The 19993-nt window shown below is 42.7% G+C and overlaps 1 protein-coding gene across 2 annotated transcripts in view; it reads right to left on the bottom strand.

The window, feature by feature from the left end:
* Positions 1-19993, bottom strand: part of LOC132825797 (fibrillin-2-like) — a 327149-nt gene that overhangs the window by 166572 nt on the left and 140584 nt on the right. For both annotated transcript variants that reach the window (XM_060841289.1, XM_060841280.1), the window contains exons 9-10: positions 4656-4808; positions 501-734 (exon numbers count right to left, since the gene is read on the bottom strand). In XM_060841289.1, the coding sequence (XP_060697272.1) occupies positions 501-734; positions 4656-4808 (387 nt within the window). The remainder of the gene's footprint in view (positions 1-500; positions 735-4655; positions 4809-19993) is intronic.

Raw genomic sequence — 19993 nt, forward strand, 5'->3', positions numbered from 1 at the left:
TGCGAGGGGTTTCCCAGGTCCCAAATAATAGGGAGTTATCATCCAGCGGGTGGGTTAGTATCCAGGTCAGCGCGGGTGCTGATGGTTGTGGGGAGAGTTGGATGAGGATCTGGTGGGGGTGTGTAAAATTTCTGGGGGAGTTTTAGTTGGTGTGTGTATGTGTTGTAACCTTGATGGGGAGGTTTAGTGTAATAGTTACCCAGGATTTAATTATTCAACATTTCCTGGCAATCTATTTATTTAACTGCAGCGAAATCTGCCAAATTTTTTGAATTAAATGGTTCCTTTCGGAGGGTTTCACATTTAAAGGAATTACCCTGGGATATCTTCTGTTTCTTGGGCAATTTCTTCAGTCTGCTACATTGGGAATTCTGCGGGATACAATACACATTTCCCATCGAGGATACAGGATTTTTTGACTTTGTTTCCTCGTCTTTCCTGTTAGCAATTTTTAAAAATACACATTACTACAAATAGAAAGACATTGAATTCAAACTTACCAATCCCTGGAATTCTACGTTGTCCATTAAAGATTGCACCTCCACCTGTACCTCCCCCTGGGCCACCACCAACAGTGGCAGGTCTGACAGCAGGATCGTGAGGTCCAAAGACATCGCCACCAAATTCAAAACTAGGCAAACCTGGAGTGTCAAATCCTTGTCTAGAATTTGGCCCATGCTGTGGAACACCTTGTACAACAGGAGCACCCTCAATGCAAAGTCTGCGATATTCATCTGAGTTAAAGAATATACATAAAGTTAGGACCTTATTAATAATATCATAATGTTCCTAATGGTTATTCGTGAACAAGATGTTCAACCAAGACCCTGTGTGATCTCACAGATGGACAAAGATGAGGTAACTTGGAGTTCATTCCAGTGGACTGGCCAAGAATTGTACCATGATCAAGACTATCACATAGCTGCTGTTGGAATTTGTTCTCAAAACAGCTGTTGTGCTTCCTATATTACAACACTTCCAAAGTATTTAATTTGTTGTAAAACATTTTGAGACGTCTGGTAGGTCTGAAAGGCATTACTTAAATGAAAATCTTTTTAAAATGTGTTTGGTATGACCTGAGGACTTATAACTATGTAAATATAATTATGCCCTTTCTTTTCAAACACAGAGGTGCTATTAAACAGAACAGCCAATGGAGGAATATGGAACAGGATGAATCAACTATGTGTCACTGACATCAACTTAGGATTGTTCAAAAGCAAAACACTGCTCAAAATCTGAAACAGAAGAGAAAGAATTTGGGAAATACTCAGCAGATCATGCAATGTCTTAAAAGATAGAGGGAGTGTCACCGGACTTAAATTGTAAACTCTGTTTCTCCATCCATAAATGATGCCTGACCTGAATTTCTCTGGCACTTCCTGTCTTTGTTTAAGAAAGAAAATGAACTGAGGCTTAGTCAGGAATGGAAAAGTTAGAGATGGAATGGATTTGATGTGAGTCCAGAGGCAGGAACTAGGGAATGGAAAGAAAGAACAAAACAAAACGCCTATGCCAGGACCGTAGAAGGGGCCATGTGCAGAATTTTCACTTTGGATCCATGAAACTGATGTCCAGACAGTGGTCCTGACTCACCAGGGACTGAAATGTGGGAAGGAATAGTTACAGCCTGTCACTGAGTTTCACTGAGGCTCATGTGTGGGAGGGTACGTTTATTGGGCAGTCAAATACCAGCTGCAGGTGACAGCAGACCGCAGACCGTGTTCTAAAGCATCCTGACAGCCACAGCTGTGGGAACTGTTTGATGTAATGAAAATGGTGCACCAAGGATTCAGGAGGGAAGGCAGGGCTTTCTGCTTTTAGCAGGGCTACATCCTAATTCTCCAAAGCCAACCTTGAGATCGTTCTGGAGGTGGCGAGGGAGAGCAGGGTGGGCCTTTTTCTAGAGGGCGGAAGGAGACAATCACCCACTGATACCCACACCGGAAGAGCTGCATGTGACTGAGACCACCCACAGCAGGGAGTTGGCTGAGAGGAAGAGGATTGTGAAAGTTCCAGTTCATCTTCATTACCCTGCCACAGTGACATTAATGGCAGACTGACAGGACAGGGACAAACTCAAGCAGACATTCCAGCTGAGGAGCCTGAACTCTGCTCTGGACCAGGGGAGGCAAGTGTCCACAGAATACCGACTGACCTCACAGCGAGGCACTGCTGAGAACTTACTTGAACAGATATGACACTGTCACTGGTCACAGAGATCAACGGTGCCTTATGTCTCCCTCTTTGATCCATGCTGGAGAATAGACTCACAATGTTAGAGCCTCTGCGGGAGTGGAAAAAATGAAAGATGCAGATGTTGGAGATCAGAGTCAAAACATGTGGTGCTGATGCTTGAAACATCGACTCTCCTGCTCGTCCAATGCTGCTTGACTGGCTACGCTTCACCAGCACCACACTCATCACCTCTGTAGAGCGCACAATATCTACTGCCACAAAGGAAGAAGCTGCAAACATCAGCAGGATAGCTCTGAGGGAGCCAGGTCAAATGGGCCTTCCTGATGGAGTGGGTGAAAATTGATTGGAATTTGGAGTTGAGGAGATTGACATGCTCTCCTCATTGTCTGACAGCCTGTTGAAGACATAGGTGTGCTGGGAAACTTCAGCAGTCCACAGGTTACTGGTTTGAAAGGTTTGCTCTTCCGAGTTTTATGGTGGAGGGGGAATACCAGTGTCCAAAATACAAAGCACCAGGTTATACAAAAGAAACCAGGGCACTAGAGCCCACACCCCAGAACTGATAACCCCACATCAATGGGGCCATGCTGGGATTAGATCAAACGACAAGCAGGTCACAAGAGAAGGAATTTATATGTGCATGGGCAGCAGAGAGTGGATGTTCAACAGTAATAATGTTCATTTATTCATTGAATGCCAATCTCCAAAGCCAAGTGACAGCTTCCCCACCTGGTCACTTGAGGTTCAGGATGATTAGTTTGCCATTTCAAACATAGGCAGCACATTCCTTTGGACTGTACTATATTGTTCTGTGTCTCCACCAGTACACAATGCCTTTGCACTGAGAGCCCAGCAGTGCTGTTTGGCTGCAAGGGGACCTGGCGCATCCTGAACATGCTTAGCAGGGACCACTCTTCCTGTGGTAATTCTCAACCTGCCATTTGTCACAAAAAAACTTGTATGTGAAATGCCATGTTTCCCATTCCTTGATCCAAAAGATTTTTCTTTTACTCTTGTAGGACATGGGCATCACTGGCTGTGCCAGAATTTACTGCCCATTCCCATTTGTCCTTGAGAAGGTGGTGGGAGATGTCTTCTCGAACTACTGCAGAGCACATGTAGTAGGGTTGACCCACAATGCACTTAGGGAGAGAATTCCAGGATTTGGCCCAGCAACAGTGAAGAAACAGTGATATATTTCCAAGTCAGGATGGTGAGTGGCTTGAAGGGGAACTAGAAGGTGATGATTTTTCTATGTATCTGCTGCCCTTGTCCTTCTCGAAAGAAATGATTGTGGGTTTAAAGGTTCTGTCTGAGGATCTTTGCTGAATTTCTGCAGCATGTTATAGACAGTACAGACTGCTGCTCCTAAACATTGTTGGTGGAGGGAGTGGATTATTGTGGATGTGATGCCACTCAGGAAGGTTGCTTTGTCCTGGATGGTGTCAAGCTTTGTGACTGGTTTTGGAGCTGCCCCTATCCAGGTAAGTCAGGGTATTCTATCACAGTGCTGGCTTGTGCCTTGTAGATGATGGACAGGCTTTGGGGAGTCAGGTGAGCCATTTGCTGCTATATTCCTAGCCATGACCTGCTCTTGTAGCCACTGTGTTTATGTGATGAGTCCAGTTGAGTTTCTGGTCAATGGTAACCCCTCTGAATGGTGATAGTGAGGGATTCAGTGATGATCACACAACTAAAGGTCAAGGTGTGGTGATTAGATTGTCTATTATTAGAGACATTCATTGCCTGACATTTGTGTGGCACAAAATGGTATTTCTCAGCCCAAGCCTGCATATTGTCCAGATTGTGTTTCAACTGAACATGAAGTCTGAGGGGTCATGAATGGTGCTGAATGAGAAGAGATGGGAATGAGGAGAGAACAAGGAGAAAAGATGAGACAGGACAAGAGAAGGATGAAAAGAGGGGAAACAGGGAAAGGTAGAAAACATATGCCAGGGTTAGGGTAGCGATGGAGAAAGTAAGGACTGCAGATGCTGGAGATCAGAGCTGAAAATGTGTTGCTGGAAAAGCGCAGCAGGTCAGGCAGCATCCAAGGAGCAGGAGAATCAACGTTTCGGGCATGAGCCCTTCTTCATATTCCTGAAACATCGATTCTCCTGCTCCTTGGATGCTGCCTGACTTGCTACGCTTTTCCAGCAACACATTTTCAGCTTAGGGTAGAGATGGTATAGGAAAGAGAAATAAAGGTATCAAAACATAAGAGATACTTCATACTGGGTGCTGGGAAGTTTGACTAGAAAGGCAAAATCTCCTGGTTAATAAATCAATAACTAACCACTTGTATAAGCATTCCAGGACAACATGACAACATCTTACACCTTGGTTGACAATTTAAGCTGGCATTCTGGGTGACAGTGCAAGGGGTCACACCTTAACCCTTATCTGATGTTACTTCATTATCAGTTGCTTTTGAGACTGCTGTATTTTTTTCTTACCAGAACCTCTGATTGGGCACATCTCTGGAACAGAGCCAAGTGCCCAACAGCGCCCAGATTCACAGCAACACTGCATCTTGGTGTAACGTCCTGCCCGCTCCTGAGCACAGCGACCATTTACCAGGCTGTAAAAACATGTGCCAGCTCTCTGATCTGTGCAAGGAACAAAAAGATTGATGGCTGCTTTCAGTTTCATGATGTAGTTTTGTAAATATGCAGATAAATATTAACAGAACATTTTGAAAGGTAATAGTTTTAACATTTTTTTTTAAAAATCTTCCAACTAATCTTTTCCTGTCCTGAATACACTGATTCCTATTATTGTAGCTTCATTGAAATTCTCCATCACCTCAAACAAATCACAACATTATTAATACTTTCCAAATGGACAGATCAGATAAACGAGCCAGATTCTATTCTTAACTGGGCTTCTCACACACTTTCCACAAGAGGCCACTGGAAAACTATCAGCACCTGGATCCTATCAGAATCTTTGCCTGCCTCCAGCCCAGGAATGTTGGATCTGTTGAGACTGGGCCCTGAACAAACTCAGTGTATTACAATCAGTTGGATCTTGGAATCATGACTACAGAACAGAAACAGAAAGCATCAAAAAGATGGTCAATGCTTTATAAAATTGTAGACAGTAAGGAATGCAGATGCTGGAAACCAGAGTCAAAGATGTGAAACTGGAAGAGCACAGCAGGTCAGACAGCATCTGAAGAGCAGAGCTGAAAGTGTGTTGCTGGAAAAGCGCAGCAGGTCAGGCAGCATCCAAGGAGCAGGAGAGTCAACGTTTTGGGCATGAGTCCTTCTTCAGGAATGGCTGAATTCCTGAAGAAGGGCTCATGCCTGAAACGTCGACTCTCCTGATCCTTGGATGCTGCCTGGCCTGCTGTGCTTTTCCAGCAACGCATTTTCAGCCCTGATCTCCAGCATCTGCAGTCCTCACTTTCTACTAGCATCTGAAGAGCAGGCAAGTCAACGCTTTGGGCTGAGACCCTTTGTCAAGATCCTTATACAATTGCACTTCCAGCAGCAACACAAACAGCAAAATGATGAGTCACTACGGGTCATTCTTCATTGAATAGAAGAAAATATTTGAATCACATATATGTGTCTTACCTTTATATTTGTTATAGCCTGTTATCAATTGTGGTCTTTAACATGTTAACTTGGCACACTAAGCCAACTTCAAATTGTTGTGTCATGTCCAATTTAATTATGTTAGGATAAAGTATTGCCAAACTTGATTGCATGTCTGAATCATGTCCAAGTTATTGACTACTTAGACAAATGACAGCTGAGGTGAGAATAATCCTGTTCAAACATCACATTGCTCACTCTCATGCATAAAAACAAGGTCCAGTTTCATGCGTAGTCATTGGTAGAGTCATGACAACCTTTGCAGTACATTACATATGGTTAGCTCAGTTGGCTGGATGGCCAGTTTGTTGTGGAGAGAGATGCCAACAGTGTGAGTTTAATACCCACAATGGCTGAGGTTATTGTGAAGGACTCTCCTTCTCAACCTCTCTCATCACCTGAGGTGTGGTGACCTTCAGGTTAAACTCACCAGTAGTGGTCTTTCTCTCATGGGAGAGCAGGACTAGAGCAACTTTACTTTTACTTTACTATATTCCAAAGAGAAATGAGCAGGAAGTTTTACAATCCATGAAATGATTGTCTGCAGGGTAATGGTTAGTTGTATGGAATTTGAATGGATTGTGCTGGATAAAATAAAAATGCAACTTAAGATTGGAAGTCAGGCTTTGGAGGCCTTTAAAAACATAGGCTTGGATATTAAGCAGAATAAGTCGGGAGTGCTCTAATGAAGAGTCATCTTGCTTTCTCTGCGTGGAGAGTGTCTAACCCATTGTGATTTTCAGTATTTTTTTGTTTTTAGTACAGCTTCCAGCATCTGCAGTAATTTACTCATAATCTGGGAGTGATTTGGGGTCATGTTCCAATAAACAGGGTCAGATCTTCGAAGAAAGACGAAACCACATTGTTAAACTGACTGTGCACTCAGATCAGACCTGATGCAGGTCATGACATTATGGGACTGAGTATTAGAGTGAATTATAGTACTGTTGAGGAAGTCTTGATAGCAAATCAACACTAAAAAGCTTAAAGTTACAAACATGCACATTGAGCATTCGAGTCTTGGATAACCCAGAAAATATGAAGTTGGATCTTTTAGCGATACTGCACATGACAACCTTCAGGTGAATATTTTAGTTTGGCAAGGTTTCTCATTTTAACAATGGGAAAGAATATCAAATGTTGTCCATTGATTTTAGAAGTCAAGAACATTTTAATATGAATTAAAAGCACTTTAACTTTTGAATCATTGGCACTATTATAAATAACAGAAAATGTGTGCACTTATTTGATATTCCGAAGAAAATCCTATACAAGAGATAATCTGAGAAAAATGTGCCAGTCAAACATTACGTGGATAATCCTTTTTTTTGCAACAATGTCTGCGTGGGTTTCTTCCGAGTGCTCCGGTTTCCTCCCACAGCCCAAAGATGTGCAGGTTAGGGTGGATTAGAGTCGAAGAGTGTGGTGCTGGAAAAGCATAGCAGGCCAGGCAGCATCCGAGGAGCAGGAGAATCGACGTTCGGGCAAGAGCCCTTTGTCAGGAATGAGGCTTGTGAGCCAAGGGAGTGGAGAGATAAATGGGAAGGGGGTGGGGCTGGAGGGGGAAAGCTGATGAGAGTGCCTACTTGCAGAATGCTTCATAGAACATGTCCGGAACACCTACAACAATGAACCCCACCACCCGTGGCCGAACACTTCAACTTCCCTCCCACTCCACCTGTCAGTAATGTGTCATGTTTTGAAGTAAAATACACAAATCATTAAAACAGCTATAACTTAAATTTGAAGCACAATGAAGGAGATGAACCTCAATGCACAAAGGGAATAAGTAAACTTGAATCCTAACTCACAGTCGCTGCAGTGACTCTGGCAAAATGGATGAAACATTAGACCCTGAGTAATGCTATTAACCAAGGGCCCATCAGGGGAATCACAGGAATCTTTCTGCTGTGCAAACAGGAGGAGATAGATAAGGAATTGTTTCTAATCTTGCCATTCTGCATAGCCAGGAGCTTGAAATACCATGATAATGAGGTATGAAAAACCAAGTTATCCAGCAGTCTGTTAACTGAGACGATGCCTGAAGCCTGGGTGTGTGATAGTGTGACTCGGACACTGTAAGAAAGGATAACATCAAATTATGGACGCTGTGGTCAGATGAAGGCGAATGGTGACTGGCCATCTGCAGACCCAGGTCGAGAATCAACAGCGGTAACGACGACATTGCAAGTTTCAGTCAAATCCTTGCAGCCATCGTGGGGTGGGGGTCTTGCTGGGGCTGACCGTCCCTCTCTGAGCCACGCAATATTGACTTCTTTTTAAAAAGTTGTTTTCTGATGGTCTCCAGTAGTCCTTTTAAAATCTGGTGAGGCTGTTCATTGCTTAAAGCAAACGGGTAACGCATACAAAACAAATGCTGTCTATTTGCACCTCAGAATTAGAAATGTTTGTTACAATTTATTGGGACAGATGGCAGCTTAACTCCCCATCACAGAACTCAAGGATGAAAGGGCTGCATAAGTGGAGTCACAGTGATCTGACAAAACTGTTAGGACAATATTGTCCTGTTTCTGCCAAATAGCCTTGAAATCATCTTTACCAACTCGAAAACAGCAAATATTACTCAACTAAAAAGATTCATGCAAATGAAGATTACTACATCAATAAAACCTGAGACATATGGTGCTTATGTAAAGCAACACTGACTTAAAATGAGATGTATTAGAAACACACGTTTGATATAATTTTTAATAATTTAATAAAACTGTTGGAAATAACAGAGAATTTGTTTTTACATACATCTGAAATTCCCTTTTCTCTGGAATTCATTTTTGCATATTACATTCCTGATACAATTTGATGCCTAGAAGGCAAAATCGTTTGTGTCTGTCTCCGTTGGCCCTTCGTGCAATGTCTTGAAAATTCTTTAAGTTCTTTTGATATTATCTTCTTAGTAAAACCTTCCCAACTGGACCTGTGGAATCTTGTGTAATTTTCCTGGTGACAGAGGGCCAACTGACTGAAAGTATCTGCAGGTATCAAAACTGTTTTCACTCACCGACAGAATTCTGTGTCACTGAGTGTCCAGTTTTCAACTGGCAATGGATAGTATTTAACATGACTTTTCCCTAAAGATGCTGTACATTTTCACTACCTCCTGTGTGGGAAATGGACTGACAACCTCTTGTTTTGTTTTCAACTTGCTGTGAAACTTTCAATATCGTAATTTCATTTGGGCTAGGCCATCATGAAATATTCTGAAATGTTAACTAAGCACACAAAACTAGCCTTGCTGAGGGTACAGACTGAATTGGGCATAGATTTATACCGCTGAGACTGGTGCACAGGGTTGGGAAAATTCTTGGCTCGCTGGATCAGCCCCCAGAACCTGGATTTATATTGAGTGAGTCAGTGATTGGGTGAGTGTGTGTGTGTGTGTATTGTGAGCGTGTGTATGAATGAGTAGGTGGATGTATGAGATTGCGAACATTGGTGCATGAGTGTGAATGCATATCCATGAAGAGGAGCGTATGTAAATGTGAGAGTCTATTCCCAGAACTGTGAGAGGCTGTGCATGTTTTGAGGGTGAGCTGGTAGTGCCACGCCGACACCTTGGGGAACAGGGGCTGTCCTATTCATTCCAGCTCCTCACTCTTCACCCTCTCCCTGTGCTGCATCCATGTTCAACTTAGGCCCCACCCATCCCCATCTCCTTTGTACCATCCATAACAACCAACAGCTCCTTTACCCAGTCACAAGTACTCTCACATCCTGCAAGCTAAGATATTTTCCATTCATCTACCCTCAATGGCCTCTCACGTCTTCCAAGCCAATTTATGTCCTTCACCTAACTTCTGGGCCTCATGTACTCTCTATGTCAACGTTTGCTCCTCTATGTTCCCTTTATGCCACCTCATGTCCTCCATGCCAACCATCCCTCTGCAATGCTCCCCCCTCTCCCCATGGCTTCCTTTAGCTTCTATGGTAGACAGGCAGGAGGCTGGAAGAACACAGCAAGCCAGGCAATATCAGGAGGTGGAGAAGTCGCTATTTTGGATGCAACCCTTCTTCAGGACTTGGGGGTGGGTGTTGGGGGGAACTGCAGATAAAGGGAGTGGTGGGGCAGGGTGGTGAAGTGGGATAGGTGAAGACAGATAAAGGGTACGACCTAGTTGGTCAGTTGGAGAAATGAATCCGGTGGCTGAGAGGGGTGGAGCAGAGGGGAGTCTATAGGAAGGAAGTCGGGGGATGGGGAGGGAGGTTATTTGAAATTGGAGAACTCAGTGTTGCGTCCTCCAGGCTGTAGCCTGCCCAGGCAGAGCATGAGGTGTTGTTGTCCTCACATATCCCCACCTCACCACCCTGCCCCCATCACCCCCTTTATCTGCAGCTCCCCTTACACCCACCCCCAGTCCTGAGGAAGGGTTATACCTCACTTCCCAACCTCCTGATGCCGCCTGGCTTGCTGTGTTCTTCCAGCTCTTACTTGTTTGCCTTGGATTCCAGCATCTGCTGTTTTTTTTGTCTCCTTTAGCTTCTATGTCAACTCATACTCAATCATTAGCCCATTAATTCCCATGATTCCCTTTGATCCTATGCCTAATCATATTTTCAATCCCTTTCCCTTCCACTCTTCATTTCAAACATCAGGAGCCACTCTGAGATAGAATACACTATCATTCTAAGTATTTATTACAGACTTCACTATAAATTAAAATCATTTGATAAATAAAAGTCCACTCTATCTACTTAAACCTTTTCAAGGGCTTAATTCCCAATAAAAACAAACACTTATATTCTTAGCATCATATTCAAGATGGATAATCCCTTAATAACATCTTGGAGTTGTCAAACTAACCTAATTTCTATGTCCCCTCTGTACAATGATAGATTATGGAAGCATTTAAATATCATTAATACCATCAGGAGAACCCCTGGGTGTATGTCAACAAACAGCAGTTGAAATTGTAAGCACTGGTGGTTTTTAACTGAGACGCATGGGAGACTGTTGTTTTTCAGAGTTCTGGTCTGAAATTACTGGCAGCTTGATAGTTTCACAGACATTATTTGCTTTTTATGAACTTTCACATCTATTCTTAAATAATGCAAATCACACATTGCAGGAAATGGACAGTACCCCAGCAAAACGAGATCTGTTTGAATTCAGTTCTCCTATTGGATTTGGGTGTCCTGCTTGTGTGAATCCCATCACAACCCCTTACCCCAACAATTGAGAACAGGATCCAGGTGAGTTTCAAAGCAAACACGAGTTGGAAGAGGTTGAGTGGGGAAAGAGTGGGGAAGGAGGGGGGAAAGAGTGGGGAAAGAGTGGGGAAGGAGTAGGAAAGGAGCGGGGAAAGATGAATCTGTGACAGCCAGCTTGTTTTTATTGTTGTACGAGTTGTGGGCATTGCTGACCAGGCCAGTGTTTGGTGACCATCCCTAGTTGCCCCTTAACTGATCAGCTCTTTAGGTCATTTTAATGGGCAGCTCAGAGTCAACCACATTGTCACATGTGGGTAAGGGAAAGATGGCTGATCTCTTTCCCTAAAGGACAGAGACATTAGTGATGATTTTTGTTTAATGACAATCATTATATGGTTGCCATTAGGCTAGTTTTATTTTTATTCCAGACTTGGCTGAATTGAGGTGGTACAGTATGCCATGGTGGAATTTGAATCCATGATCCCAGAATACCAGCCTGGGACTTTGGATTAGTGCATCAGTGACATTACCGTTACATCACTTCCTGGGCTTGACATTCACCACCCAAAATTCAATGATGCAGAATGACAGCGTAAGGCAAGCTGAGGTGGGAACCTCAGTACTGATGTCTGATAGGAAATGCCTTCTGTAACATCAGGGACTTAGCAAATGTTGTCCTTGAGCCAAAACGGGCAGCACCTCTGGCAATGTGGTAGATGTCTCTGTAACAGTCCTTACCAGAGTGGGCACTCAGGTCCTGTAATAGAATGAGTCTCTCCTATTTAACTAAATACATCCATCAATCTCTCAGATTTACCCCTATCCAGGACAAGGTCAATGGAGCAAGGTCAAGGACAAGGCAGGGAGCAGCCAGAGTTCCTGCCGTGTCACAGTACTAGCATTGGAAAGGTGATTGAAGAATTCCACAGCCTGAGTATGTGTGTGATTGAAAAGCGACAGTACACACAGCTTGGTAGAGATTAAGCAGGAAAGAGGCAGTGAGGTAATACTTAGCCTCAACGTCATTGAATGCTGGAGCAAGCTTTTAAAGACCAAACAGCAAATTCCTATACCTCTGATCCATTCTAAACCCAGCCCAGCTCATGTTCAGTGCCTGAACACACTGACTTAACAGTCAGCTTCAACTAGTATCAATTCAGAGTAGCAATCTGTTTTCTAATGTTTTCTTTAGCATCAGTGGCTTGTCTAGCTCTATTCCTAATAGGCCTCGAGGTGCTGCTGGTGAGTTACCTCTGGAACTGTTGCCGTTCAGCTTGTGCAGAGAGAACTATACTACTGTTAGGGAGTGAGCTCCAGGATTCTGAACCAATATCCATGAGTAACACTGATGTAGTCCCCGAAAGGACACTTGCAAAATGAACAGGTTTTTACAATAACCAACAGTGGTTACATGGTCGCTTTTAGGCTGGGTTTTAATTCCAGATTTTCTGTTGAAACTTAATTCAGATTTCACTACCTGCCATGGTGAGCGGCACGGTGGCACAGTGGTTAGCACTGCTGCCTCACAGCGCCAGAGACCAGGGTTCAATTCCCGACTCAGGCAACTGACTGTGTGGAGTTTGCACATTCTCCCCGTGTCTGTGTGTGTTTCCTTCGGGTGCTCTAGTTTCTTCCCACAGTCCAAAGATGTGCAGGTTAGGTGGATTTGCCATGCTAAATTGCCCATAGTGTTAGGTAAAGGGGTAAATGTAGGGGAATGGGTGGGTGGTGGGTCGGTGTGGACTTGTTGGGCCGAAGGGCCTGTTTCCACACTGTAAGGAATCTAATCTAATGGTTGGATTTGAATCCACGTCCCCAAAAGATTAGTCTGGAATTCTAGATCACCAGTCTGTTCGCCCAGGTCAGGAATCCCCGAGACCACTTCTCTTCCACTCATCCTTCTCTTTTTCTGTGTAGTTCAAACATGACACCACAGTGAACAAATATAGAAAATTTCAAATATATAAAGCAGTAATCAGGAATTTCACAAATGAATTCTTCATCATGTGGATCCTGACCATTTTAGTAAGTTAATTAATGAGCAGAAGGTTGAAGCATCAGCCTTGAGGGAGAACCTGCTTTTACCCCAGCACACCCTGACTGGAACAGAAACTCTGATCCTGGATTCAGGGCATGTGCTTAAGCAGCAGATATAAAATGGATCCAAACCCTCATCATAGACAAAGTTCAGGTGCTAGACTCTTAAAACTTTCCACAGTTGCTATCTAATGGAGAAATTCTAAGGAAAACTGTGATGTTCCAACTACTCTTTTGACGAAGGCCAATTTGTTAGTACAGATTCAATCAAACCTGGGGGTTCTGCTTAGTACGGCTCTAATACCTGAAAGGATAAATGAAGCAAGACCTGCACAGACAATTCTTTATTCAGAACCTAGTTACCTGGAAAGGATAAAGTGCTGAACAACTGAAAATGAAAAATCAAGAATTGGCTTTTATACCTTGCCTACCACAGCACTTGAAAAAACAATGCTGACTTAGCCTTCCTTTTTTACCTGAGGGACAATGAATGAAAAATGGTGGGAAGTAAACAAAAAAGTATAACAATGAATACCAGAGAAACCCTTCCAGTAAAATTTGATTTAAACATTAATTTACAAAGAAATAGAGCCAACTCCTGATTTCTGAACACTCTGCCTTCAATTAGAAATGGAATAAAATGCCAGGTCAATGTTTTCAAATGCATCTTCCTTCGATAACAATATACCCATATTCTGTAAAAAAAAAGAACAATTGGAAAACCTCCAAACATAGAAACACACAGCCCTGACCAACATCTGAAATCATTGCACACAAAGAATGCTAATCACCAGGCACCTTCCAGTTCAGGTCAGACTAACAGACCCATAGCCTGAGGTTGTGAGTTACAATAGCAGAATGCAAATTGCAAAGACAGCTCTACTTGTGCTCAGCTGACTGGCCCAAGGGCTTGCGTTCTTAGTCTTGGAATCATTATTAAATTGGAGCACTCTAACAAAATAAGTGAAAAGATAATCAATTCTGTAAATCAAGTTTTGTATTACAAATTGAATCCAAATATCTCAACATGGTTTAGTAAGAATTCCATAAACAATTGTTATCACAATTCAGAATCTACATAAACCAAACTCCATTCCACTTGCAATAATTTGCTACAGAATTAAACATATCCAGTTGCAATGTAGCTACTTTATTTACTTCAAATTGATAGCTATTCTCAGCAGACTTGGGTCTAGCTAAAAAAAAGATATCCACAAAGATACAACACAGAGTATTAGGCTAATCCAAGGCAAACATTTACATAGGTTTAACACCCAAAATAGACGAGAGAGCAAGTCACCTCAATAACACTTTGACAGATTAAATAAATCAATGGTAAAGGGAAAGCCTCGCTACTTCTCTTGTATTCAACTGTTTTTGAGTTTACAATCTTTTTTGAGGTATCGAAATAAAGTTATTAAAATTATTTGCCAATGCAAATTAGTTAAGAGGATTTAAACTAACTTGGCAGGGATGACAGAGTCGGTGAAGACTCCAGAGAAGAATACCAAGGTGCAAAGAACATTAGGAGAGACAGATCGTACTGGAGTACACACGCATATGATATTAGATGGTGCAGCATGTGAGAGATGTAATAATGTCTAACATAGCGTTATCAAGGGAGGAGCAAATGACTGTAGATGCAAGGAACTGTACTGAAAACAACAAATGCTAGAGATCACAGTGGGTCAGAGCTCTGATGAAGAGTCATCTAAACTTGAAATGTTAGTTTCCTCTCCCATCATGGATGCTGTCTGACCCACTGAGATCTCCAGCATTTGGTGTATTCAGTCGGGTTATAAAGCATGGGTGAGACCGCATGAAATAGGCAAAAAAGATTTGAGAGTTGCAGATGCAGATAGTGACATAGAGATACGATGCTGTGGCTACAGAAAGGGGCGAGCTGGCTAGAACATAGATTAACTTGAATATTTTTAGACCATTTTATATGTATTTATTGTGATAACTATCAAGATAAACAAAGTCCATTTGTACTAACACATGACTACAGAACTATTTTGCATTTTATATTTTTCATTAACGACATATATAAATCAAAGACAGGATTAAGGCAGTAACCAGTCATGTAACAGATATATGAGCAAGGACTGAGGCTTAATTGAGATGGTGTTCTTATAGAGGACCTCGAGTTCCTCTGAAAACTCCCTTGGAAAATGAAACATGACTCAAGAATGGAGAAAGATGGTATAAAACAGCTTCATTATATACCGGGGTAATGAGGTAACAAGATGTTCTGTGATTAGGAGCCAACTAAATTCACCTTGAAACAATACCAGCTCTTGTAACACAGTGTTATGTCCCAACCTCTGGACCAGGAGGCTTGGATTTAAATGCCACCTGCACCAGAGGCCTATTATAACAAATCTGAACAGATTGATTAATAGCATTTGCAACAGCAAGAGCCAGTTATTAAATCAGGAAAAGCACTGACTGACATACAGTCATGTTCATTCCAAGGCTTCAGTGTGGAGATCCAATTGGGTTTTGTTGCTAGCCACTAGCCAAGTACTAAAAACTTCCGAGGCAAGAACCCCATGAGATGAGGGGTTTGTCTATTAAAGAGAGAGATTGAACAATTTGGGCCTATTCTCCCTGGAATTTAGAAGAATGAGTGGAGATCTAATTGAGGTCTATAAGTTGCTAAAGAGGATTGGCAAAGTAGATGGAGAGAGGATGTTTTGTCATGTTGGGTAATGAAGAAACAGAGGTAATAGTTTTAAGATAAAGGGCAGTAGATTTTAAACAGAAGAGGAGAAATTATTTCCCTCAAAAGGTCATGAATCATGGAGTTCACTACCAGAGAGGATGGAGGAGATTGCGACATTGAGTAAATTTGAAGAAATAGATTTTTAATTGGTAATAAGTTAAAGGGTTCTGGGGAATGGGAAGGAAAGTGGAGTTGAGATGAGTTGAGATCAGCCACAATCGTTTTAAAAGTCGGAGCAGGGTCAAGGGGCTGAATTGCCTGACCCTGCTCCAAGCTCTTTATCATCACATGATCTCTCTCTGCAAGTGGGTTGCATCTGAGATGGAATCCCGAGGAGGTTACATTTCAACAGAATGATTCCCCAGATGATGCTGTAATAATTATTGCCTTATTATGTGCAAATTTTCTTTTTAATTATTTTCCTAAAATCTACTAACTAAAGAGCCCTGTCCTCCTTAATTGGCTAACTCTTCTCTGAGCTATAGAAAATATATGAACTCACTTACGGCTTGCTGGAAAATTAAGGTGACTGGAATCAATTCAGTTATAGATAATATGATCAAACAACAGATAAAACAATATCAACATAAACTGCTGGAAAAGCTCAGCAGGTCTGGCAGCATCTGGGGAGAGAAATTAGAGTTAACATTTCAAGTCTAATGATCCATGCTCACAAAACCCGAAATGTTAACTCTAGTTTCTCTTCACAGACACAACTTCTGTTTTCCTTTCTGATTTAAAGCATCCACAGTTCTTCCAGGTTTTAGATAAAACAATATGTTGATGGCTGCAGATAGAGGATTTCCCAGATGGATCAAAGACAGGATCGATTTGACTAGAGCTAAGGTGTAAAGACAGTGCAATTGTATTATTTTGCCCAATCCATAGATCTCCAACCAGTGGGAAATATGTACAGGAACAAATTTGCAAGGGAATTACTGAGAAATGCAAGAATTATACAGCAGTTAGAATTAGATACTTCACTTTTTGGAATATAGACGGGAATAACTGGGGTATATTCTCCTGACATGTGTTTAGGAGAATCCTCTGCAGTAATATGCTTCCAGTGCAATAAGATAGGAGGCAGTTTACTGGATTCGGTACTTGGGAATGAGTTGAAAAGTGTGCTACTGGAAAAGCATGGCAGGTCAGGCAGCAGGAGAATCGATTTTTAATACACAAGCTGTTCATCGGGACCTTGGGAATGAGGCAGGCCAAATGGATCAAGTGTAAATAGGGTACCATTTAAGAAATGATGGTCACGGTATTACAACATTTAGAATGGCCATGGAAAGGGCAAGGAATAATCTGGTGTAAGAACAATTAATTGGAGGAAAACAATTTAAATGAGTTAAGAATGGATCTAGCTCAGCTAAATTGAGATCAGCAGGTAAAACTGTAATGGAATACTGGCTGCACTGAAAGAGATCGCTCATGTACAGTCAAAGTTTATTTTCACAAAGAAGCAAGGCAGGGGAAACAATTCCTGAGTTCTGTAGATGACAAAAGAGAGAAGAGATTAAACTGAAGCCGAATAAGTGTGCTTGTGACAGTTGACAAGTGGATAATGGATTTGGGAACCAGGCCCAATAAGAGAGAAACTGAACACAGCAAATAAGAGAAACAAAGAAATTATCAGTGAAAAGGCTAGCAGATAACATCAAAGGGAATGAAAAAGCTTTCTTTAGGTAAATAAATACTAAAGGTAAAATCGTTATAGTCACAGACGACCATAGGGCTGCACTCTCATCAGACAGAGACGATTGGTGGGGGTTTAACCTGAGTGTCACCTCACCTCAGGCAAAGGGAGAGGTTAAGAAGGAAAGTCCTTTATGGTAACCTCAGCCAGTGTGGGAATTTAACCCACTCTGCATTGCAAACCAGCCATCAAGCCAACTGAGCCTGAGACCTGGTGACTCTCAGGATAAACCACCACCAACCATCTTTCTTTAATGAGAGAGCACCCTGTGGTCCTCTGGGACTACAGTGGCCTTACCTTATAAAACTAGTAAAAGTGTGGCAAAAGGATTTGTATGTCAATTAGAGACCAAGAGGGGATATACACGGTGGCACAGTGGTTAGCACTGCTGCCTCACAGCGCCTGAGACCCGGGTTCATTTCCCGACTCAGGCGACTGACTGTGTGGAGTTAGCACGTTCTCCCCGTGTCTGTGTGGGTTTCCTCCGGGTGCTCCAGTTTCCTCCCACAGTCCAAAGATGTGCGGGTCAGGTGAATTGGCCATGCTAAATTGCCCATAGTGTTAGGTAAGGGGTAAATGTAGGGGTATGGGTGGGTTGCGCTTCGGTGGGTCGGTGTGGACTTGTTGGGCCGAAGGGCCTGTTTCCACACTGTAAGCAATCTAATCTAATCTAATCTAATCTGGACCAAGGCATAGAGTCATAGAGTCATAGAGTCACAGAGATGTACAGCGCGGAAACAGACCCTTCAGTTCAACATGTTCTTGCCGACCAGATATCCCAACCCAATCTAGTCCCACCTGCCAGCACCCAGCCCATATCCCTCCAAAGCCTTCCAATTCATATACCCATCCAAATGCCTCTTAAATGTTGCAATTTTACCAGCCTCCACCACTTCCTCTGGCATCTCATTCCATACACATACCACCCTCTGCATGAAAAAGTTGACCCTTAGGTCGCTATATTTCCTCTATCATCCTAAACCTATGCCCTCTCGTTTTGGACTCCCCCACCCCAGGGAAAAGACTTTGCTTATTTATCCTATCCATGCCCCTTATAATTTTGTAAATCTCTATAAAGTCACCCCTCAGCCTCCGACGCTCCAAGGAAAACAGTCCCAGCCTGTAGAGCCTCTCCCTGTAGCTCAAATCCTCTTTCCCTGGCAACATCCTTGTAAACCTTTCCTGAATCCTTTCAAGTTTCACAACATCTTTCCGATAGGGAGGAGACCAGACTTGCACGCAATATTCCAACAGTGGCCTAACCAATGGCCTGTACAGCCGCAACATGACCTCCCAACTCCTGTACTCAATACTCTGACCAATAATGGAAAGCATACCAAATGCCTTCTTCACTATCCTATCTACGTGCAACTCCACTTTCAAGGAGCTATGAACCTGCACTCCAAGGTCTCTTTGTTCAGCAACACTCCCTAGGACCTTACTATGAAGTGTATAAGTCCTGCTAAAATTTGCTTTCCCAAAGTGCAGCACCTCACATTTATCTGAATTAAACTCCATCTGCCACTTCTCAGCCCATTGGCCCATCTGGTCCAGATCCTGTTGTAATCTGAGGTAACCCTCTTCACTGTCCACCACACCTCCAATTTTGATATCATCTGCAAACTTACTAACTGTACCTCTCATGCTCACATCCAAATCATTTATGTAAATGACAAAAAGTAGAGGGCCCAGCAACGATCCTTGTGGCACTCCACTGGTCACAGGCCTCCAGTCTGAAAAACAACCCTCCACCACCACCCTCTGTCTTCTACCTTTGAGCTAGTTCTGTATCCTGTACTCTCCCTGTATTCCATGAGATCTAACCTTGTCGAACGCCTTACTGAAGTCCATATAGATCACATCTACTGCTCTGCCCTCATCAATCTTCTTTGTTATTTCTTCAAAAAATTCAATCAAGTTTGTGAGACATGTCTTCCCACTCACAAATCCATGTTGACTATCCCTAATCAGCCCTTGCCTTTCCAAATACATGTACATCCTGTCCCTCAGGATTCCCTCCAACAACTTGCCCACCACCGAGGTCAGGCTCACCGGTCTATAGTTCCCTGCCTTGTCTTTACCACCCTTCTTAAGTAATGGCACCGCGTTAGCCAACCTCCACTTGTGACTATTGATGATACAAATATCTCAGCAAGAGGCCCAGCAATTACTTCTCTGGCTTCCCACAGAGTTCTCGGGTACACCTGATCAGGTCCTGGAGATTTATCCACCTTTACCCATTTCAGGATATCCAGCACTTCCTCCTCTGTAATATGGACATTTTGCAAGATGTCACCATCTATTTCCCTACAGTCTATATCTTGCATATCCTTTTCCACAGTAAATACTGATGCAAAATATTCATTAAGTATCTCCCTCATTTTCTGTGGCTCCACACAAAGGCCACCTTGCTGATCTTTGAGGGGCCCTATTCTCTCCCTAGTTACCCTTTTGTCCTTAATATATTTGTAAAAACCCTTTCGATTCTCCTTAATTCTATTTGCCAAAGCTATCTCATGTCCCCTTTTTGCCCTCCTGATTTCCCTCTTAAGTATACTCCTA

This window comes from Hemiscyllium ocellatum, chromosome 2 (genome assembly GCF_020745735.1).
Source record: "Hemiscyllium ocellatum isolate sHemOce1 chromosome 2, sHemOce1.pat.X.cur, whole genome shotgun sequence".
Taxonomy (NCBI): Eukaryota; Metazoa; Chordata; class Chondrichthyes; order Orectolobiformes; family Hemiscylliidae; genus Hemiscyllium; species Hemiscyllium ocellatum.